General features: G+C 47.2%; 1 protein-coding gene across 10 annotated transcripts in view; it reads right to left on the bottom strand.

The window, feature by feature from the left end:
• Positions 1–24,906, bottom strand: part of PLCH1 (phospholipase C eta 1) — a 77,308-nt gene that overhangs the window by 51,794 nt on the left and 608 nt on the right. For 8 of the 10 annotated variants that reach the window (XM_085513702.1, XM_085513701.1, XM_085513703.1 and 5 more), the window contains exon 2: positions 15,952–16,066. In XM_085513702.1, coding sequence (XP_085369828.1) covers positions 15,952–16,030 — 79 coding nt within the window. In that variant the 5' untranslated portion in view covers positions 16,031–16,066. Of the gene's footprint in view, positions 1–8,308; positions 8,926–15,951; positions 16,067–24,906 lie in introns of those variants that run through there. The other 2 variants (XM_015872227.3, XM_015872228.3) reach the window with 1 other exon arrangement.

The raw sequence follows: 24,906 nt of genomic DNA, 5'->3' as shown, positions 1-24,906 counted from the left end.
ATAAAGTTTCCCCTTGATCTCAGCCTATAGCCATGTTCTCAAATTACTTTCCTGTTTCTATCTGTCTGCAGCCTCTCCTCGCTTGGTATCACTCCAAAATCGCCACCTGTGATCTGCTTACACCCTGGCTGGCTCCCAAACACTGCCCAGCTCTGTCCTTACTCCTCCTCATCATCTTCCTCCCATACCATGGCCAATACCTGCACACCCTCCTGCTCCCTGGGGGAGCCAGAGCCAACAGATGGGTAGACTGGGCAGTGCTTTCAAATGAACCAGAAGAGAGAGAAACCAAGGCAGAAATAGGTGCTATTGTCACTAAAGGGTACCCACAAGTGATCCTCTGTGGCTTTGACTCAGAGCTACCCACAGGTGCACAGAGCAGCAGGTAGACGCGCCTCCAAACAGCACAGGATGGAGGAGCTGCAGCCTCAAAAAGGAGGAATAACTGAAGCAGAAGTAGTTCATGGAACTTAGTGTCTGCACAAGGACTGAGACTTCCAATTCAGATCAAATTCAGCGCGAGTCTGCCTCAAATTCACCTTAATAAAATTGTCCTCCAAGAAAGAAGATGGTGAGAGTGTGGAAACCTGAACCACTACATTAAGTTGGCAGGCAGGCTGCATGCACATCTGTACTTCACTGCTTAAGTGTTCTATTACAACAAGGTTTTGGCTTAGAGGTTTAGCAACAAGCTACTCAACAGAAAATCTGCTTCTTTGCACCTAAGCCTATCAGTTACTAATAAGTCTTAAAGATACTTAATTCTCACCTAAGTCTTCCCATTAACATTAGCTCACCTGTGAGGAAAACAGCTATTTCTCTGAGCTGTTGTTGAGGACCACTAACAAAAGGCAGCAGAGAGAGGAATGCTGTTCCTTCATGTAAGAAAAGCAGGAGGTGCACCACAGTCAGGTAGTTCCAACAGACAACAATCGTACAATTTATTTGTCACTGTTTCAATAGCGTAATATTACTATATCATGTTGATAAAGTAGATGTATTTCACAGATACATTTTTAGATAAGCTTCCAAATCAAATTTATATGGAAGATTTTAAAGCACTTCTACACAAATACAGAAGAAGGGAATAAATGCTGCCTACACCGAGATCTCAGCATTCTCCATTTCTCAGATGCCATCTGCAATAAGCACCAATTGTCTGCTCGCACTGTCCAAGTTCTCAGCACACAGCATTCAAATGCAAATACTTAAATAAGAACAGTGTATGTAAGAAAGTTCCCTGCATCAGCTCTATTGCATCCATGTTAACAGAAGCAATGCACCTTTAAAGAAAGGTTTGGGCAGCCAAAGTGCTACGCCATCCAACTTCAGGAGGAAGTTTCCTTTTTCTCTCTAACTCACAAGCTACACCATCCCCGCTTTTCAGTTACTTATGAAGCACAGCACACCAAGAAACAAGGTCTTCCAAACCTATTTCCAGCACGTTGATTTCAGACTCTGGCCAGACACACACCTGAGATGGGCATCATGTATTTTCAGGTAGAGCAATGACCATCACTCTTAGCAATACACACATCTCATTGCCAGGAGCTGCTCTGCTCCTTCACTGAGCACTAGGCCAAACGCTGACCCACCAGTGCCAATTGTACCATCTCTGCCATGTCCATGCTGTTCAGCAGCTGGCAGAGTCCTGCAGCCAGGAGGAAAGGCATGCAAGCCTGCAAGTCCAGATGTTACCTGAGATCTCACCATTTTGTGGGATGCACTGTGTTCCACCTGACACACTGCTCCTCACTGCCCAACAAGCCTCACTTACGACAGGGATGCTAAGTTGGAGTTCTAATCTATAACCACGTGCTGCCAGGTGTGTAATTTCACCCCATGCCTGCACAGGGATGATGCCACCTAAATGACCAAAGAAAGCTGCAAGTTCCACACTTTACACTGTGTGTCCATGCAGGAGGTTGCACAACACACACCATTCCAACCAAGCATGCTGCATGCTGATGTTTCCTTGGGCAGCTGAGCAGGATCCCACCTGCACCTCCTCCTGCAGGCAGCTCCAGGCAGCCATCTGACAGCACACACCGCTCTCTGAACAGGAGCCACTTGGTCTATATCAGACAGCCAACAAAACCACTCTGCTTTCACAGAGCACGTTGTGTGGCTGCTGATGCAAACAGCCTGTGTGCTCACAGGAAAGCCTCCTGAAATTAACACAGTGGGCCTTAATAAAGCCAACACTGTAAGATGCAAATATACTTAATAGCTTTAGGAACGACATCCTACAACTGAGCTGTGAGATTACTTCACTTAAGTCGCAAGGAAAAATAAAAAAGAAAGAAGAATGTTGTGGTTTCTCTCTCCTGCCGTCTACATAAACAAAAACAACACATAAAATAGTCCTTATTTTTCCCCACTGTACTACTGTGTATTATGGAATTAATATTTAGAGGTGCAATTGAAAGAGAAAAGGTTCCGTCTTGCTTTTATGGACTTAATGGTACTGCCATCTGACAAAATAAAGAGATTAAATAGGGCATAAAGAGTATTATCAAACAGACAATGAGAAGTGTAATTACTAAAGAGGATATAAATTGTATTTCTAAATTATATGCATTAAGCCAATGTTAAGCTTGAGGAGATGAAATAAAACCATAAAATAAACCCATAAAATGCAGAAGATATTTTCAATTGTAACGTCAGCTCTCCCCGCTGCATTTTGGCATCCCCCAGCTGGGTGAGGTCAGTATTTCTGGTCTGTCTATGCATCCTGCAAATAGACAGGTCATTTCTCTGCCCAGAGGAGTGACAGCAGGCAGCCCAGCAGCAGGAGCACTGCACAGCACTGCCAGGTTCCTGGGCCACCTCCTGTGATCCCCAAAGCAGGGGCACATCCTGCATGTCACCTGTACACCTGCACTGCTGCAGTCAAGGTGAGCTCCCACCCCCAGGCTCTGCTTGGAGCACAGCTGCAGGGATGCACAGCCACGTTCCAAAGCAATGAGAAAAAACAAAAAAAAGCACTCACACCTCAGACCAGAGAACAGCACGCAGTGGTACTGGTGGGATTCATGCAGTTGTACTGGTGGGATCCACGCAGTAAAGGCATTCTGGATGAAACCACAAAAGTTCTTGTCTATCTGAACTCTCATCATCCCACTCTGCAGCCACCTCTTGCTGTAAGCTGGCCATTGCACTATCACTGCTGGGACACACAGGCTCCTCACACCCACTGGTGAGCACGCTTCATCCAAGTCCCACAGAGCTGCGCTGACATCTGGAACACCATGTGGCTTCCCACTGACATCATCATGCTGCTGATGGCTGGGCTGTTACATAATGAAGCACTGGATAACAAAGAGGGCAGAGTGAGCCCTCTGCCCCCAGCCAGGACCACTTCTAATAACCACATCTCGTACTGGACGCAGGATTTACATCTGCTTGGCGGTAACTCTCCCAACCCCTTGCGTAACTTTAAGCTTCTTACAGTGGTTTTAATCATCATCTCCAAGCTGACACGAGATGGATGATCGCCCACACTTCTGTAAAACTGAAGCAATCCTCAGTCCCACTCGCAGTAATGCCTTTGGGGCTGCCAGGTCCCTGGAGTGCCCAGGAAAGCAGACATAAAACATGGGGAGGCACCCACAACACATTGGTGTATTCAAAACAACTGAGAATGGCCTGCAGTCCATGAAGATCATTAAATATGAAGAACTCATGCCCGTACATTCACTAAATAACACGCAGACCAAAAGGCTGAAGGGGAAAACACCACCACACACCATGCAGAAGGGGAGAAAAGAAATATCCATGTAGTTTTAACATTTAGCGCTGAAATCTGTCTGGTGTGAGCTTTCGTTTGTTAAAGAGACTTGGGAGTGAGAACTCCCAGCAGTTATGGTTTAGGAATAACATATTTTTCATAGTAACTACTGATCAGCACCCCATATTGAGATTTCCAGCTTGATGCTTCCAGGACAAGCAATTTAAATTATCTCTATAACTCTATCTATATTGTATTATATACGTATGTTCCAATAGGAAAGCTTCTGCTCCACAGCTGGCTGATGCCTGACAGCACTGAGCTATTGCTCCTGCCCTGGGAGCACCCAGAGCCCCTTCCTAGCCATAATGAAAGCAGAATGGGAGCAGCAACAAGCCTGGCACATCCTGAGGATTTTATTGGATCCACATCCCCAGACCTCAATCCTACTACGAGATTATCTTTCACAGAGTATTGTGCAATGCAGAAAATGCCTTGCTAGGACAGCACCGTACTTACAGGGCCTGTGATCCCCTCCTTGAGATCTACACTGGAAGTGGAATCCGAGAGCACAGCCCCCAGACACAATGCATAATGCATGGTTTCCATCCCTGCTCAGGGATACCTTCCCTCTGCCAGCACAGCAAACTTCTCACTGTTATCTTCAAGAAACCAGCCCAGGTTTCATTCCAGCAGCACTGGGGCAAGTAGCCAATAAGAGAATCTTGGGCAGGGGCAGCTGTGCTGCTGTGGGACCCCAAGGTCCTGCCCTGTCCCAGGGCTCCAGGACCTCAACTCTAGACTCTTCACTTTATTAACAGCTCCTTTATTAACATTGAAAGGTGCAATCACTTAACCATATAGATGGCCAACTACCAAAATACATTATCACATCATTAGAGCGAACAAGAAGCATAGACTTAAGCAAACATAGTTAACAGGCTCTCACATCCTAATCCTCCTCATTGCGGGAGGATCCTTAGGCAGAGAGAGCATGGAAATTGATTGTAACACTGCAGAGCAAGGAGCAGCAGCAGCAACAGGCTGGAAGAAATGGAGAACAGCTCACACTGCTCCAGGATCACTTCACAGCAACCCGTGGCACCTCCACAGCATCATGAGGGGAATGGACCACAGGGCACAGGATGGAGGAAGGGACTGGAAGAGGGACCCAGTGCATGGCAGCACACACTGCTTCCTTCCAACTGCCAAACCAACATGCAGCTGGGGCTCCGGTGGAGAGTAGGAGGGGAAAAAGCAAAGCACAACTGGAGGTGGAGTTAATTAACCTCTACGTCAATAAATGAAGCCTGCAGTTCAACTGATGATATGAATTAGACTATTCACAATGCACAAATGGTCATTTTCCTAAAGAAACATGCTCCTCTGTTCCATTCTCACACTGCCTTGGTGGAAGTCACCAACACCGAGCAACCCGGGGTCAAACAAATGTCAGTCTCAAGCACCAAGGCAATTTTATTTCTGAAATAAATGCCTTGTGCATTTGGGTTTCATGCAAATCGCTGATCTTATGGGCAGCACATGGGAATGTCTCCAGTGTCAGTCACCCCACTGAGCATCCCAGGAACCTGACTGCCAAGAGGCACAAGCTGCTGTGAGGTTTCCCATCACTGATATCAACAAAAAAGCAACTTGTGGTTTCCTGCAACTTCAATTTCTGAAGCACACACGATGCTGCCAGCACGCTGACAAGCTGACTTCTAAGACAGGAGCTTCTTAAATGACTTCTTCAAGATATGTGATGTATGCAGAGAAACACGCACGTTTCCTCCTGCAGGTAAGGCCTGTACTGTTAGAAGCTGTGTCAATCTGCCTCTGCAAGCTCTTCCACCGGGTTCATCTGGCTTACCTGCGTGCTGCCTTTCACAGTGAGGACAGCACACACACTGATCCCAGCACAGCATGTGGCCATTTCAATCTTTGTGGAACAGCAAAATGGTCATTTCAGGAGCCTTCAGTCTAGCCTCAGTTTGAGGAGAGCACCTCGAGTCTCTTATGCATTACGTGCTCTGTAGATTCACTGAATGAGGAGTGTACATAATTCATATGAATAAATGAATGCTAAGCATTCCACAGGCACAGAACTTACTTACCAATTGGTCTATCAAGTCCCCGACCTGCAAAACCCATGGGAAGGCTCCCAAGGAGATGAGCAGCATTCAGGCCAGGCTCCAACGGCCCTGGCAATTCCTGATGCAGTCATGCTGTGGCTGCACACGATCTCCTTCACTTTTCTCAGTGCCAACATGCAGTGTTAAAGCTTTCAGAGCTGCCACATGCCCATACTAATCTATTACAAGTGCATACAGTGCTGCAATAGATTTATGCTACTGTTGGAATTAAACCTCTGGAAGACCAAGCTCGTCACAGGAGGAGGCTGATGCCTTCAATAGTAGTCAGAACAGCATGTCCCTCACCTAAAGCTAATTCTCCTAAACATCACTCACCAGGTTATGGTCTATACTTAATGCCTGATTTATAGGCGTTTGGGTAGATTCAAAGACACAAGCATCCCACAGAAGCCCAGCCTTACAAAAGGCTGCTGCCACAGCCCAGCAGACAAAGCTCAATGCAGCCAGCTGCTGCTTTGCAGCCCTCCAGTTCTGTTGGAGTAGGAACAGACAGACAGAAGCTCTGCTGGTCAGCCAGGGACCAAGGCAGGTCCTCAATTCATACATCCCCCTGTACCTCCTCCCATCCCACCCCATGCTGATCCCTGCTCACTAACTCACACCCCAAAGGCACAAACTTACGGCCAAGCTGTGGGCAGGAGGGGAGCAGCATCCTCCGACAGCCACTCATGGCCAGGCCCTGGGCAGGCTCTGCAGCAAGGCAATAGTTGTGGCACCATGGTATGCGAGCACTGCCATGGCAGCACCCTTAGGCGTGTTCATCGCAGAGGCTGCAACTGGTATCACGAATGCAATCTCACACCCACTGGATGGGGGGCCAGGTGCTCACCTACTCTCGCCCTTCACAAGTGCAAATGGGTTCATGCCTGCAAAATATGAGCTCCAAAGAGGGGAAGGAACAGAGTGCCTGTTTTCACAGCACACAACCATTCTCCCTTTCCTCACCAGCCTGTCTGTGACGGCTCTGTGCTCCTGCTTCCATCAGCCAGAAACGGTTATTTCCCAACGGGAACAGCCCAGGATGAACACACCACAAAGAAGGATAACTCCTGGAGAAGTTCCTTTGTTCCCACTCCAGTCCCATCCATGCCACAAATCTGCAATGTCTGGAGCTGTGGGACAGTGTCTCGGTGCCCCTTCCCCTGGGCTGCCATCACCCAGCAAAGCAACCAACTGAGAAGCACCAACAACCATACGGGTGGCAGCTGCTGCTACGTTTGTCTGCAGGAAAGGACTACAAAATGCCTTCAGACAGGAGCTCACCAGCAGCTGAACACCTGGCATGAAATGCATTTATACGTACAGAACGTTCACACAAGCTTCAGAAGTTAAACCTGATGCTTTTCTTCTAAGATTGCTCCAAAAACACCCTCCCAATAAGCTCTCTCCAGTAAATTATTAATTGGGACCTATCCATTACCTGCTGTGTCTCAGCAAACAGATGGAGTAACACCTGCTCTCCTTTCCCTAACTATGTGCATCAAAACTTAATGCAGAGCTACGTGTAACAGAAACCTCCAAACCATGAACACAGCACAGGGAGCTGCAGCAAAGCACCCCAACAGGCAGGGCTGTCCTCAGTCGGATGCACAAGAAACTGACAGCAGCTCAAAGCAGTCTTCATTTTTTCCAGAATAGTAAGAATAGGGTTTGGTTTTGTTTTTCCAATTTTCTATCCAATAATTGGATAGAATACCCAATGTTGAGAAGCTTTCTCTTTAGTAAACATCCTTAAAAAAGAATTCTCACACATCACCAAACATCAGTAATGACACAAACACAATAATATAAAAATAAACTTTGGCTACCTTGATTTCTCCCCCTCTCCATGTCCTTTCCTCTACAGTCATTCAGAGGCTTACAGTAATTACTGCTTTCTGCCCAGCACTAACCTTAACATCCAATCTTGCTCAGTCTACCCGAGATGCCTTCCTTTCTGTATCAGTCCCCTACAAGTCTCAGAGATCTCTCATCCATTGCTCCCTGATCAGAACTTTACATATTATTTGCTTATCTGCTTGTATTCTATTTATAAGTGTTACTAGAAAAAAACGGATACTCATTCCCATGGAAAACTGCCGTGGCAGAACGACCAATGGATTAAGAGGTCTACAATGTTTTTAAAGACAAAGACATGTAGTAATAGATGAAACACAGCCCTGTTTGGTGCATGCCATAGGAACAGCACACACGACCAACATGTTTACATGGAGACACCTATTTTAAAGTTGACACAAAAGCAGCAGGATTTCCTCTGAAATATTGAGAAAGATTTGGGTGTTTGTTTTTCCATATTAATGATGCCCAAATAAATACAGCACATAAGAGTTTCCTATTGTAAACAAAGCACCCTTCATTTTCCTACAAGCACTTCAGACATCACTTGAGCTCTTCCCACAGTAACCACAAACTGGAGCATCCTTACCTTTCTCAGGATTTAAATTTTTATACACTTCAAGGTCTGCCATTAATTTTGCGACTCTTGTGCATCGTTGGCAATGAAAACGGGAATTCTCACTGCAGGAAAGCCTCCATTGGATCTTCACATCTCCCGAGAGCAAACATTAGGAAAGCAGTCCTCAGAAGTCCAGGAGCACCTCGCCAGCACCGCTCGCTGAGCAGCACGATGAGATTTTCATGAGCCATAAAAGGCAGACAAGCAAATCCGGAGGCAACTTTCCTCAAAAGCAAAGGGCACCGCCTGGTAGAAAAGCTGGCAGCGTGTGCTCCGTGCTGCCGCGGTTGTGCAGGAGCAGTGCCGACTTTGGGCACGAGCCGCGCACACGGCGCTGCGATTCCGCCGCTCCGGGCTGCAGGGGCTGCAACGCCTGCAAAGCAAAGCCCCAGCTACAGAGCGAGTGACGCAGGCGGGGGGCACGGCAGGAAAAGCACCCTCACCCCCAGGTAACTCCCAGCGCCTTCAGCCACGGGATGCTGCAGGAAGGGCTCGTTCCTCCCCTCTCCCCCCAGCTCGGGGAGCACAGCCTGTTGTGCTCTGCGGAACGAGGCCAGCCGGAGCACAGAGCATGCAAATGGCTCAGGCTGTGCATCACTGAGCATTTGATTTCGTAAGAACAAGTAGTCTCCTGAGTGATGCCGAGCACTAACTCTCCCGGCAGCTAGAAAAAAAACGCCGTGCTCGCAGCCAATACCGCACTTGTTTGAGCCAAGTCGATGCCTTTGAAACTCGGGTTTAAAGTCGGTGTGGAACGATGGGCAGAAACACACTTGCACTTAGTTGTGATGGAGCCCAAGGGGACACAGCGCTGGTAAGCACTGCAGGAACGAAGTAGGCTCAACCTGTAATGCTTCTCATCCTGGATTTACTGCATTTGTTAATTGTTCCTCTACTGGCTGCCTTTTACAGAATAGCCTTCACACCAGGAATCCTCAGCTGCTTTCTCAAAGACTGAGAGCAATAGAACAGGACAGAATTTGTCCAGTGTGTGCTAGGAGAAAGTTACATGATGGAGTGTTTATTGAGGCAGGGGGGATGAAAAGACAGACAAGCACGCAGGCAACTCGGAGAGAGGCATGAGACCAGATATGAGTGAGCTGACATGCATTTCACTAAGCAAGAAATCCTTATTTCTTAGCTGCTGCTAACACAAATAGCAAGGCTTCCTACAGTCAACATATGATAGGCTGCAGCTCAATGCAAGACACGTTGCCTACAGCCAGCAAACGAACATATCAAATGAAACAACCCCAAGAACCTACAGTGGGATCACTGTTGGCTGCACCCAAGGCTTGTGCTTCTAATCACACCTTCAGCTGAGGACAGCAATGCTCTGGGAAGTTACATTCTGCAGAGAGAAGCGTCACACATCCCACTTACCATAAGGGAAATGGAAGAGCTACTTAATTACCCCACAGTGGTTCACACTTCACAAGATTACTCCTAAAGGATGAAGTCATTGCTTGGAAGCCTCTTGACAGCTGTCAATACATTTACATTCTGGTGAATTGATCTATTATAGATGCAATTCAACAACAAAGGAAATGAACTGTCACTGGTCTTTAATTCTTGAGATATCAAACTGCACTTGGTAAGGCGTTATAGAGTATAATCATGGCACATTCCAAGCCTCTCATTCTATTTCTTGTGATAGGGGCTGTAAACAAGCATCAATACACAGAAGCTGCTCAATAGGAAAGCTTGTCCCATCACTACCATATTCCTCATTACTTTGGCTCATTTTACAAATCAAAGTGATGAGGTGCTGAATGGCTTTAGAGACCAGAACATGCTATACTGTTCACCAAGAGCATTACAACAAACAAATGATTTCTACATAATTTGGGGGACATCCACCCAATGGTATGAAAATACCTCAAAGTTTATTCAGCTTCAGGAAACAATCACCACGATGGCTCTGCTGACAAGCCAGGTTTCACATCCAGTCCCAGCCCTATCAGCCCAAGTCAAGTCTGAAACTCTTGTGTCCTCAAAGACACACTGCACTGGAGTGTACCTACATTTCCTGCCCCATAATCCTTCCTTCCTTTGGCAGCCTCTGCCAATGACTTGCATACTCAGAACTCTGTTTTCTCGACTTTTTAAGCTGGTTTAATAAAACGCATTACACGTCCTCCAAGCCTCATCTCACTGATAGCTTCTGACAATCTCAGCTACAAAAGCACTAAAACTTATTAAAAAGATATTCATTCAGTTGAAATCCATCTCCCCTAGTCTAATATTATTTTCTAGTTTTCTTCAAAGCTCTATCATTAAACCATAGATATTATTTTGAGACGAGACATCAAGCACCTCGAGGTACAAGGCGGGCGGTGCCAATGTGCTATCCCCACCATCTCATTAAGAAGGGAGATTTAAAGCTTTCATCTAATACCTGCAGACTGTAATTCTTCCCTTCCACGCAGCTCCAGCCTCAGATCACAGAAATGCCTGAAAGCTGCTCACCAAACCCCAAGCAGTGACTCCAGGGTAACAAGGTGGCTCCACGCATGCATTGTACATTGGGTGGGGTGGAGATGGAGCTGTGCCACAGGGCTCACCACCCTTTGACCACAGCTCGCAGTCCAAGTTCTACTGCCAAATATTAATTTTCCAATAAATGAGAAAGTTTCAAGAATTAGGTTTAGAAACCACAGCATTGAAAGAATACTAATTTTCTGGCTCATCAGCTCTTCCTTTTTCAATGTCAAAATTGCTGGAAAGCGGTAAAAAGGGGCTAATTCTGCTACAGAGAAAGAAAGGCTGATTAGAGAAATTCTATCTCTTCCAGCAAGTAGTTAATGAACTAAGAAGACAAACAAAGCTTCATATTCATCACACAAATTTAATCTTAAATCTAAACTGTAACACAATCGTCCAAAAATTCATCTAGGACTGAATAAAATTTTATATTATCTGCACAAACAGCTCCTCACTTTTATTAGATTAAAGCTTTTATCAACTTTCTTCCTTTGCCATTAATGAACACACCGTTCTTTGGAAAGCTGAGCTAGATAGGAGGGCAAAAACACAACATGAAATGTTAGCTGTATGGCACCCCACATTGAGACAGAGCCCTTGAGGCCAATGGAACTGCTCCTTGCACTACAGGTGCGTGGACAAAGCACAGAGAGGTGTTTTCTTCATGTTTTAGGATGTTTCCTTGAAATCTAATTCTTTTCTATCTTATTTAATTTTTAATACTCTTCTTTGGCACACATTTTCAGTTACATGTGTCTGTTCTGAAAAGGGATTGTGTATACTACCCTATATAATCGGAATATGAAATATGAATTACTGTACTACTAACTACTTCTTTCCCAAGCATCACTATAAGACTTAAATTGAAGATAACTATAAAGATGTAAGAGCAAATTCTGCAGTCTCCATCTGGCATCTTTAGCACTGTAGCCTCAAGCATAAGGCTTGAATGAGGTTTCAGAAGAGCTAATTATAAAGCACTGCCCATCAGCAAACACAAAGCTAAACACAGACATGCAACTCTGCAAGGGCTTAATATCACTGCCCCAAAATTTGTGCTCTAATAGACAAACCAGACCATTCTAGTGTATAAAACATATTTGATGTTCCCATTCACTGAACACAAAAGTTCAAGATAACTAAAAAGAAAGAAATCCTATGAGAACTTGCATAAAAGCTCAGCTCTTCAGACTGAAACAAAGGGAAAAGCACTGCAACAACACCTGCCACCAGCAGCCTCTAAAGGTGCTGCCCAGAGCTGGATGTGCACCAGCAATGGGTGTTTGTCTAATAGAAGCAGCGCACGGCTGCATTCGTTACATTTGGGAAACCACTCAGGTGCTCTCTCAAGATAAGCTGCTTCCTTGTCCCAAGTCATTCCCCCCAGCTCAACTTCAGATGTTTGCAAGCAGGTGATCTGGAAGAACCCTGTGAAAAAATGAGCTGGACGTTCCTGAAAAGACAGACTAAGAGCACACAAGAATCCAGGTCAATGTTCAGTAATCTCCTTTGCAAGGTCACTGGGACGGTGCCACTCACTGCACAACATCAGATGGCAAAATAACTGCTGGAGGAACTGTGTTTAATGCCAGCATCAATGAGGTGCTTGAACAGCTCTTCATGAAGAGTCAATGGAAGGAAATGGGAGCATCACTATATCACACTTCAGCAGATCAGGATCTCAATATTGAGGTCTAGACCAAAATTTTCTCTTGCTATTTTCTCTTTCCCGAAGCAGAAGAAAACATTATCCTCACAATGCCCTCCTCTCATTTTCTCAGTGAGATGTTGGAAGGCGGCATTCAAAGCAACGTATACATCTAACATGACATAAGAGTGTACTGACTTGATTAGCCTGACCCTAACTTCAATCCAGCCAGCCAACACTCCTTCCAAGGGAAGAGACTGAGCATCCAAGCCTTCTCCGCTGCTTACAGCCTGAATGTGGCAATGACTGCTTCCTTCAAGCAGGTTTCCACCAACAAAAACAAGTTTCAGAGTTCATTCCCATGGGTGGCCAAAAGAAATTAATTCAAAAAAAAAAAAAAAAACCTTCAGAATTTATAAGATGAGAAGGTAATAAATGCAAATATCCAGATGCAGCTTCTGGCTGGGGAAGCACTTACATCCCTGACCGGCAGGTGCTGGGAGTACATACCACATGGAAGACTTTGGTATGCGCCTGTCTTCCTTTATACTTTTAGCCCCAAATATCTGCTAGCGAAATAGATGGAAGTTTGGTCTGACAACACAGCCAGTCCTATATTGTTATTGCCAGCAAACAAATCAAATATGATTTTACAGCATGAAAACCCAGAGAAAAAAAAAATCTTGCAAGCCTGGAGGCATGATGTACTTTGTATTTTGGCACTCTCTGCAGCAGGAAGGAAAAGAAAGTAGGTTCACCACGTCCTTTAGGCAATTCTCAACATTGTGAGAGCCTCTCTGCTCTATTCTACAGAAACTGCTAAAATAGCTTAAACCCAAATCTGTCTTCGGTTTGTTATTCTGTGTGCACACAGTGCTGTTACTGAAGAAAACTGACATTTTTGCTCCTAGGCAGATGAGACTCCCCAGAGCACAAGGCACAGCAGCAACTTCCATTTTTGTAACAAAAAATTCCAGACAAAGAGACAGGACTTTTAAATTCCCACAAAAGAAGTGATTAGCAGCTTTCCCCAATAAAATTCAGCAGTGATGAGGAATCCTTAGGCAATTTAGATGCATATAGTGCCGGAGCATTATGTATACGAATGTTCAGTCATTACTCACACACAAGCTGCTGAAGCCCCGTGGTAAGGCACACAGCCATGTATCAATAGTTTCTCCTTGCCAAACAACATGCACAAGCCTCAAAGCATAATTACAGCACAGCAGTGAGCAGCCTGATGTGTGAACAGCAGCGTTTCCCAGAAGGGAATGGAAGCAGTCCTGTCAGCATTTGCTGTTTCCCACACAGGAACTGACCTGGGATCACTTCAGCATCCCTCCAGTCCATATTTACATTTGCCAGAATATTGCTTGCTGATACTAATCACATTTGCAGCACTGAGCAGAGGCACAGTCAGGGTGCTTCTAACAATGATCAAAACTTCCTGGCCTCCACCTCAAAGGAGGTTAGCTTTCCCCTGCACTGATTTATAAACTTACAGACAATTTTCAATACAGTCCTCAGTGTTTCAATTTGAACTTTTCCTACCGATTCCAATAAGCTGCTTCTTCCCCACACTTACCCCTCACAAGTGCATTTATGGTCAGCCATACTCCCTCTCCATCTTTGATTTCCTATACGGAACAAACAAATTAATCTTGTCTCCTCTTACACAGAATTCTCCTGGCAACGTCTGCAGACATTTTCTCTCCATGTTCCTGAGCTCTGCTTGCTTAAAGACCACTGATCAGAGCTGCATTAGGCTGGGCCTTGCAGCACTAATGCCTTCATCTAAGAGCACTTACGCTTTCTTACTCAGCAAGATTCAAAGGTGCATTTGACTCCAGGCCTCCAGCTAATGCACGATGAGCAAGGTGCTGTCCTGCTATTTGCCACATCTCACACTTCATCCCCCACCACATCTATGCTTGCAGGCAAAGGCCTCCCATACCACAGCCGACAGGTGCACTGCTCAGCCTCAGTGATGTACTGTGACAGTTCTTTAGAGGCACTGTGTGCTCTAACAGGTTATACATGCAGGGCTGTGGTCTCATTCGAGTGTTTCTGCCTAAAGATTTTGGTGGTTGCTTTGGTTTTTGGGTTGTTTTTTTGATGCTGTTGTTGTTATTTGTTTGTTCCTAAAACAAGATGTTTGAACTTCCAGTAAACATAGAGTTTTGGCATTCTTATTTGGGCAGCCTACAAGTTTCCTGTGCTGAAACACCTCAGTTGGAAGTGAAGAACTTTAACACCACGTGTCTACATCCTCAAAGCAACGCAAGTCCCTGATGGATAAGAAGGGAACATGGCAGTGAACAAGGGTGAGCAGGAAGCTTTTGTATTGGGTGTCTCTGGATGCTTCCAGTTCTGAAGTCTCTATGGAGAAAGATGACCCCAAGCTTTGCAGAACATCAGCTGATGCAGTGGGATATTTCCAAGTCTACTTCACAGACGAGATGCAACAGTTTTTCCAGATTAAAGACTGAGTTACAGATAATAATCCTGACACTGAAATGTGAACCTTCCAGGCAAGCCCAATACAACTGAATTAGTGTGTTGCTCTGAATGAAAGAGCAAGACTGAATGAACACGACATCTGACCAGCAGCGGTCAAGTCCCTACTGACACCAAAGCCTGAAAAGAAAGAGGTGCAAAGGCCAGATGATAAAATTAGAAATAGAGAGAGAATTAATTACAGTTATGGAAATGCAATTCAAACAAAAGGTTTGTATTTCTGAGAGAAGAGGAAAAGATAATTGCTCTAAGTATGAAAAGCTACTTCCAGAACAACTGAGACAAAACCAGCTATTTGCTAAACATGTCCCGTCTTTCATTTAACAATTACAGAATATTAGCATGCATAAATGTAGAAAAATAAGCTAATCAACAGCTCTGCACACTTGCTCCCTGAAGAGCCACGATCCCAATGTCAGAATATGAAAATATAATAGCAATTTTTTTAGAAGTCATAAAAACTGCTTAAATTAGAATTAACAGCTATTGGAGCTGGACACGCAGCCAAACGCTCAACTGTCAGCCAGTCACAAGGGGTTGAATAACGGTACCTGCCCTGCTAACAGGCAGAACTTCTCCCACAGAGGTCACATGAGATCTTTCCTAATTTCCCAGTGGTACAGTCAAGATCTCTCCATGCAAGAAGGCAGTAAAAACACTCATCCCCCTGTTTCATCACAGCCCTTTGCCAGAAGCCACAGGACCAGAAGGCTCCAAAAGGCACGCTGACAACAAGCTAATCCCTAAAAGCCTCTGCCATCCCTTTTAGCTCTATCAGCTCCTCTTGTAGGAGTCAGGAGCAACATGCCAGTTCCTGGGGACAGGCACACATCTCTTGTGCAGTGCTGTCCAGCAGAGCCTCAGTCTGCAGGCAGATCTGCAGCTGCCCTACACCCCACAGCTGAGCTTCAATCGCATTGGATTCAGTGGGAAAAAGAAGGTAACAGTACAGCTTGCTGCTTACCATGAAACACGCCGTTGTCCGCCAAGAAGTGTCTGCAGTACTGCAGACAGCTTTTCTTATCCAGACTCCAGTAACTCATCCTGAGACCTTCTGCTCACCATTAAAGAAAGGTACCCTACAAAGAGAAACAGAATGAAGGATTTAGTTCATTTACAAGAAACGCATAGCTGCCAGAACTATCAAAGAGAACTTATTGAAGCCCTTTAAGCCAAATCCATCATCACCCTCGAAGTACTACAGCAAATGCAGCCCTTCACTCTCCAAACACACCAGCTCACCTCCACAGACACACAAGAAAGGACAGGTACAGACAGAGCCCCTGCAACCAGCCGGACCCTGCAGGGCAGCTCCCACCAGCACGGCACTGCTGAGCCCCAGAGCAGCCTGCTGCTACAGCCAGCCCTACAGCCCTGCAGGCCATCACACAGCCACGAGAGAGGATCGATTGGATCTATTTAATGATGCTGTCCCACATTTAACAACTGCTAGTGCATCTGACAACACCATAAAGCAATACACACTGTCCCCAGCTAAACTTCCATATAAATAAATAAATAAAATCAAAGGGATCAAAACACCGGGGAATATTCACCCATGGAGCTGAAGACAGACTCTTCCAGAGACAGCAGCGTGGGCAGCACTTTTGAGGAGATCTGGTCACATCAGCTACGTAATTTCAGCCCCAGGACCCCAGCTTTATGCAGCAGAGATGCTCTCAGCTCAGAGTCCCACTTAGCATTTCCTTGTGCTGAAGCAGCTGATGAACCATCAGTCTGCTTTACCATCTCCTTACTTCCCACATCTCTGTTTCACCCCATCATGAGAACTGAACAGAGAATCCCAGGAGAATGAGGCAGCCAGGCACCAACTCCTTCCCACATGGGCTCATGCTGGCCCAGCCTCCCCCCCAGCCCACCAAGGCTGAGGCTCCCAGCACAGCCACAGGATGGGTGCACCTCCAGCAGAGACAAGGACTTGGGAGCACTCATGGGTAACTGGCTTCAGATACTCCCACCTGAGCACCTGGAGCAGAGAAAAGTATTACTGGCCATGAGCCCCAGAGCTCCACTGGGCTGAGCCATCTGACAGCCAGCGTTCTCCAGACCCAGGCAGCAGTATTTATCAGGCAGTTAAAGCGGACCAGCACATCACGCCAACAGAAAGCAGAGCCCAGCCAAGCAAGGGAGCACAAGCAGCTGAAGCCAAGCATTAACAATGAGGTGGGAAACAATCCCCCTAAACAACCCCCTCCAGTCCCTGGGAAAGCTTCCACCACGAGCAGCTCTGCAGTTCCGCTGCCACAACCCGGGACAATAGCAACAATCAGAACAATCATGTTCAGAGACCCACACAGTATAAGTTAACTCATTAATAAGCTGGTGGCTATAACTCAAGACGAGGCTGCGTTTGAGTCACTTCACCCAACTTCCATCCAGACAGTCAGTCTTTTGTTCTGTGAGCTGAGCCTCGCAGAGCCCCCATCCCACCCAGCAGGGCTTACAGAGCAGTGATGGTTACAACTCAACAAATCAGCATTTCGTATTTCTTTTGCATTAAAATTAACCATATTCCTTGACCTGCTGCTCAGACACATCCTTTCACTGGATCCCCCTTTGCAGTCTGCCCAAGGCCCAGCCCAGCAGCCTCAGTCACCCACTCCATCTCCCTCCCACCTGCACCCGGCCTATCTGCCTCCATTACAGTCAATGTTTTGGGTATGGACCACATACCATTTAAACTAAAGGCCTGTTTTACTGGAGCTGGGATCACTATGCAGTAATACCCACTACATCTCTGCCAGACTTGTGCATTCCTTGGACTTTTGCCCTCCCGGGCCATGAGCTTTCATCATAGCTCTCTGCAACTACAGTCACTCTTCTAGTGCTAATTAATAAGGCACAAGCTGATAGATACTTTGAAAGCACAGAAATAACGTTATTGCTGCTGCCCAGCCAACTGCCAGGTTTCTCCTCCAGGCATCAGAAAGACGAGCATGGCCGTGTTTTAACTATGACAATTGTCTCGAGTTTTCATCAGCTGGAATTGACACAGATAAAGACAGATCGCATCTCTTGCTCAGCTGCCCGCACAACTCACAGCACAGCTCTGAGGGGAACCTGCAGCCCCCTCCCCTCCCTCTCAGCTCACACAATGTGCTCTTGTTCATTGCACAGTGGGTCCGCCCGCACCGTGCTGCTGCCCACAACAAAGGTTCTCCCAGCAGCGGGGGATGAAGGCAGGATCCCAAAGCTGGAATCCTGGGAGGTACTGCTGAAAGGAAACTGATTTTGCTCAAGTGTGATAGAAAAAAACAGTAAGGTCAAGTTACGTGCATGCATACATACATGTGCACGCCAAAACGGGTCTGTGTGGATACATGGGGATGAGCTGACCAAATATGACTCTTTTTTATCATCACAACAGCGGGGGAAACTCCTCCCAAGGAAGGTTTTCTGGAAATACTTGATGGAATGGATTCTTGAATTGGTAGGGCCAAGCATGTAAGCTACCTCTGCAGGCAGAGGCTGCACTCTGTGGGCTGTAACAGATGCTCCTTACTGCACAGGCAGCACCCCCAAGCCCTGCCCCTACACGTGTCCATTTAGCACCTGGGAACCCACTTGTCCTGTGAGCAGCCCTCTGGAGAGCACTCAGACAGATGAGCTGGTAGTTAAACCAGCAATATACAGGGTGGAGAGACTGCAAATCTCCTCTTGTCTCCCCTTCCTGCTCCTGAAGCACTCTGACAGATAACATTAACACAGTCTGATAGCACAAATGGTTCCTGCCAGCAGCGGGAGGTGCAGCCCACCAGTACCTCCCAGTGCCAAAGGCACGGCTCCAGATGCCAAGCTCACGTTCCACTGCCTGCCCAGCCAACAGGTTTTGAAAGAATCATTTATAGAGAAGGGATTCCTCTCTCCAGCACTAGATGGTGCACGGGAAAAATAAACTATAAGAAGCTCTGCAAAGTTGAAATATAGAAAGCCACATGTGACTGGTAATTCTGTCTGCAGCAGAAAAGGGAAGCCCAGAAAACAATACACAGAAGCACTGGATTTTGGAAACTTGCACTCATTTCAAATGCCATTGGTGGTAAATTTTACAAGGAAAACAGCTCAGGGATTCTGGAAGCTACAAGGGCATAAAGTAAAAGCGTAACAGAGAGGGATAACAGAAAAATAAAAAAATAAAAGATAAAAAATAAAAGATAAAAGCATAACAGAGCAGGTTAGAAATGGGAAGAGAAATGTAGAACCAAACAAAGGACATGCTCAGCACAATAATGGACATAACTCTGCATGAGCTCCAGATGTGACCATAAAACAGGCAGCTCCTGCCATCTGTGTGGGAGGGCACACAGCCCTCTGCCCGCAGCCAGCAGCAGGAACACGCCTCCCAGGCACACACTGGCTCTCCATCTGGCAGCTGGGATCCCCAGTTCTCTGCTGACTCCCAACACACACACCCAGTCAGCTTCCAGGTACTGCAAACTGGAAAAATAAACACCTCATCTGAGTGGAAGTAACACCTTGAACTTCCCTCACTGAGCACCAAGGCACTCATCAGCTTCACAGGTCTACATGGACTGCTAGCATGGAGAGGTTAACAGATTTACTTTAAGCTTGAGAGTAAGCAAAAGATTTCCTTGAATATCTTGGGAACGGAACAAAAAACACATTTCTGACCAAGCCCCACAGCATTTCTAAAGGCAACGTCTTCACTCAGCAGTGTGGCACACTCACTGCAGCAGCAAGCAGAGGACAGGACACCTATCCCAGCTTACCTGCACTTGTACAAGAACTCAGCCCTCTGCTACATTCATGTTTCAGAACAGCAGATAGCAAAGGCATGGAGCGAAATCATCTGCACTTCAGCTTGCATCACAACATGCAACCAGGAAAACTCCTGCTTTTGGCAACTTCCTTTCCCTGGAGCAGGTTCCAATAGCCTGCAGGTTTCCTCGCACATTTGCTTATCATCAGCCATCAACACACCATCATGGAGACACAGAATGGTTTCAGTTGGAAGGGACCTTTGAAGGTCATCTGGTGCAACTCCCTGCAAGGAAGGTTTTATGCTGAGACAGGAGAGAAGCAGCTACTGTTCCTAGTCCACATTTTTCCACGTTGTAAAGAAAGAAACCTCAGCTCTTCTGGTGGAACAACCTTCCCACTTGCACACAGGCACCAGATGCAGTGCAACACAGGCAGTACTTGAGCAGAATCTCCTAAACAAAGTGGCCATCGGATGAAAAGCTTAGCCATCACTGGGCCTGCAAATGGAATCCAGAAAGATTATAAACCCTACTATGACAGTGTCTATGAGGCACCCACCCATCTGCAGTCCTGGGCTTTTCAATTCATTGAGACACTAACAGTCACCCAAATATTGCTAAGCATTTAAGCTGGCCTGAATGAGACTTAACCGCCACACAGCCACAGGCTGTAGGGGTTCCACACATCATCCGTGCAAATCTGCACTGCGATCAGCATCAAATATCCACATTTATTCAAAACAGCTTGCAGAAATGTTACTAATATCACAAATCCAGGGCAAGTGCAGAGCAGGCAGAGCATGCAATGCATTGCAACGTCAGGCAAACAGTTCAATGCTGTTGCATAAAAGCAGTTTTGCCTACAAAACTGGCATTGCTATCATAAAGGAAAGCACTCTCACCCACCTTACTATGCCTTTTTCTCTTTTTCAGCTACCCACACTATATGTGAGCACATCAGAGAACTTCAGGTATCTTGAGAGGTCAAAAATTATCCCAAAGTGACTCTTCCTTTTCAACAGGGAGTATTTAGCATTAAAAAAAAAACAAAAGATAACTGGTAATAGAAGGGAAGATCATCCAGCATCAGCTCCTTTTCTTACTGCATACCCTTAGAACAGTTCCTAGGGGAAGAAGAGAGCTCCCTGTGCAGCACAAGTTGCCCTGCACCATTCCTGCCCTGCAAGCACACGGGATGGCAGCCGGAGGCCAACCAGGCTGCACTGGGCTCTGCAAGGGGAAGCTTCCTTATCTGCCCAGCCCACGTTAGCAAACAGCAAGCCTTAACCTTCCTTGGCTGTTAATTCTGGCATAGCTTTTGTTTCAAGTCATTCCTCTGCTCTTTCTGGGGAGTCATGAAAAGCATGTGTCAGCACAACTTACAGCTGAGGACGGCATTAGAAAGGATTGGAACCGACTCCCCATGGCAACAGACCCTGAAAGGGAATTAGCATTTGCTCCCCATTCCTCAAGCAGCCTAAGTGGAATTTGTTTTCCTCCCGTGGAGGAATTGTTTCCAGGAGTGCAGCACGCTGCTGCCTCCACCGCTCAGCAGGCGCTGCTCCAAAGGACACCTACCTCGACACCCTGCACTCAGCAGCACTCATCACACCAGGCATGCGGCTGATAAACACGAGTGAGTGCGTAGGGCTGTCTTCCATACGTGGCTTTCCAGCGCTCTGCACACCTTCCAGCTGTTTTTGCCAGCTCTCTGCACCCTGAGCCACTAATCCAAATCATTTGCTTGTTCTGCTGCACATACATTTTTTAATCATGAATGCTGAATGCAAGAGTCTACACTGAAGATTTTCATCTGCACAGACAGAACATGCTTTGCCCCGCTGGCAATGCTGTTTCAACACACCACCTGTAGCACATCCTTGGGTCCTGTCATCATCCTGAAGATTCTTCTATACATTCTCCAGTTTCTCCTATGGGATAAAACCAGCACTCCCTCAGGAGCAGGCAGAGGAACAAACAGCACAGCCAGGACTGGCAGCCTTAAGAGCCACCCACAGCAATACCAATGGCCCCAAAGCACACAGAAATGATTGGCCTCAGGCAGCGGCTCACAGGCTCCCAGAGACACCTTGCTCATGCCTTAGATCTCCAGGTACAAACTGTCCCATGGGAAACATCCAGCTTTGTCCTCAGTGCTGGATGGAGATGCATTCCCAAGGGTCCCAATGAACTACAGCAGCACATGAAGCCAAGAAAAACTCCCACTGTTCATTCTGAGGGTGCTACTGTGACCACTCCGGTGCCAGCCAAGCAGAACACTGGTCTGTCAAGAGCCCACTGAGCTCTGCTTTCAGCCACAGACCTGGTGAGCATCCCTTCACCGTGCACACCTCTGTGCACACCTCTGCCTGAAGGTGAACCATGAAAGACAAGAGAAAGGAGTAGATGTTGGCAGAGATTGAACACAGCAAGAAATCCACCAAACAGCTGCTAATGACACCTTTAAGAGCTTGTGAAAACAGATTTCACATGCCATCCCAGCAGTGAAATGATGCTCTGAAGGCACAAAGTCACAGCAACAAACACCAAGTGTAAGATTACTTTGTTCTTACCTAGAATGGCTTGGGAAAATTACAACTTTGTTTCTAGAATTGGAGGTAGGCATTTCCTCCCCCCAAGGGAAGTCCTTTGAGGACTCCTCCTCTGCAGACTAGCTGGCACACCCTGCAGAAGGCAGGCAGCAGCCAGCACAGCAGGTGGTGCCGGGAGCACCCAGCTCAGAGTAAGGATGGTAGCCCAGACAAGTCATTTTCAGACCCACTGGTAACACGCTATGAGACCATTATTTGAAATGGGAAATGTTTTATTTCAGCTGCTGCTCCCGCTGTTACTACAACCTATGAAGCCGTGGCAGCACACACAATAATTCAAACTATTTGATAAAATACAAAGATAAAAACAAGATGCCTGGGAAGGGCCTCTGCCAACACGGGCAGCCATGGGCAGAGATTATTTGCATCTTGCACAATATGGGGCTACTCGCCAACTGAGATGCAGACCCCAAGGAGCAGGGACGAAGGCTGCTACCTCCAAAAGAACTTCAGCATTTGTCATCAAGTGCTAACGCTGGCAACTGCAAACATGCTTCCATTTTTGCCTACAGGTTCACTACCAAATTGGTTGCCATCGCTGGGACTAGGAGTGAGCACGGAACGCAGGAAGCACGCTCCTATGAGCTCAGCAATGCCTGCTTCAACCCCCAGCAGACAGTCAGCACATCCTACACCCCACTCGGTGACACGCTTGGCCTTGCCTGATGAGCACAGGCACATGAACTCTGTGCCAGTTCCAATAAATCAAGCCTGCCCCAATGCTTGTGCTCCTTCACACGGCACATTGCCTCCACCTGAAACTTCTTGCAAGCAGCCTTCATTTATTTCAAGTTGAAGAGACTTGCCAGGAACCATACGCTGTGTTAACACATGTGGCCAAACACAACTGAAGTGGTTTTGCAGTGCTCACCTATAGCCTTACACCCCCACCATAGCACATGTTGCATCCTTAACATTTTATCCCCAGCTTTTCCGAGCACTGCAACAGGTGTCTGCCCCAAAACTCTCTCAGTACCTCAACCCACTTCTCCTCCACACCCCCATACCTCCGCTCTGGAGGAGGCTCTGCTAGTGGCTATATGCAGGGGTGGCTGCTTCCTCCCACCTCCCCACCCTTGTGGTGCCCTCCCATCTCTTGGATACATCCACATCACTCATCCACCAGGCACAACCAAATGGAGCTTCTGTAAAGCCAGATGTCCTAAAAAAGGCCACATGTATGGCAGCCTTGGGAAAGCAGAGAGCGGGCTCTGAAGTAATGGTAAGGTCCTCGGTGTCTGTGGAAACTGGAACAAGGAAACCACCTTTGGTACAGAGAGCAAGAGTGGTTTTCTAAAACAAACAGTGCACACACACACTTCCTGGCAGTTTGGTCGGTCTGCACCAACACCAGCCAACCTCGGCAGCGCTGCAGTGGAAGCAGCTCCTGCTTGTGGCCTGGGAAGCACAGACAGATTAATCCCAAGCACAGTTCTGGCCCTGTGGCACAAGGCAACGAATCTCTGTGCACTGCTCAGCCCCCCTGCCCCATGGAGCTGCACTTTGCTGGTTGGCAGCTTTTGTGCTCTTCCAGTGCAGTGGTCAGGATCACAGAATGGCCTGGGTTGCAAAGGCCCACAATGATCATCCAGTTCCAACCCCCTGCTGTGTGCAGGGTCTCCAACCAGCAGCCCAGGCTGCCCAGAGCCACATCCAGCCTGGCCTTGAATGCCTGCAGGGATGGGGCATCCACAGCCTCCTTGGGCAACCTGTTCAGTGAGTCACCACCCTCTGAGCGAAAAACATCTTCCTAAGATCCAACCTAAACCTCCCCTGTCTCAGTTTAAAACCATTCCCCCTTGTTCTATCACTGCCCACCCTCATAAACAGCTGTTCCCCCTCCTGTTTATCAGTGGGTGATTGCTCACAACCTGCTCTGCATCCAGTCACACCAGGAGGACACCACCACCATAGCTGTGCTTACGGAGCACCTTCATCTCAATGCATTCAAATGAGTCCAGAACACCAGGAAAAAGTTTCATTGGTCCCCTACAAGGCAATGCCACCTGCAGTCCGACCTGCCCTGAAGGCACAGGCAGGGAAGCTGCCCCAGGAATACAGCAGCTCTCTGGCAGCCCAGCCAACAGACTGCAGCATTCAGACGTTTCTCCTTTTAACTTCCACGCTTCCTTAAGCGCAATAAAAACGAGGGGGAAGAAGAAAGCTGCCGTGTAGCTGCTGCCCTGGCTTTGCCATCTGATCAAAGCCATCACGGGACGCTGCCTCACGGCATGAAAGGCCCGAGGCATTAAATCAATTCCCCAGGCAACCTCCGAGCAGAGTCGGCGTGGTTCCATGGAGGAGCCGCGTCCCCCCAACCGCCGGCTGGTCCCAGCGCTGCGGGGCGGGTGGGTAAAGCCGGGAGGCACCTGCAGCTTGGCTGCAACCAACCCGTCCCATCGTTCTCATCACTCGCATCGTTTTGCCAGTGGATGCAGATGCGCTTTCCCCGAAACAACCCCCCTTCGTGAAATAACAGAAAAGAAACGCATCAACCTAAAAACAAAAGGTTCTCGTGGGCGCGTTCCGGGCTCGCGGTGCCTACGGAGCCCTTCGCAGCCCCCG

Source organism: Coturnix japonica, chromosome 12 (assembly GCF_054131305.1).
Source record: "Coturnix japonica strain WE chromosome 12, WE-NBRP24, whole genome shotgun sequence".
NCBI classification, from domain to species: Eukaryota; Metazoa; Chordata; class Aves; order Galliformes; family Phasianidae; genus Coturnix; species Coturnix japonica.
This window is presented reverse-complemented; position numbering and strand designations above follow the sequence as displayed.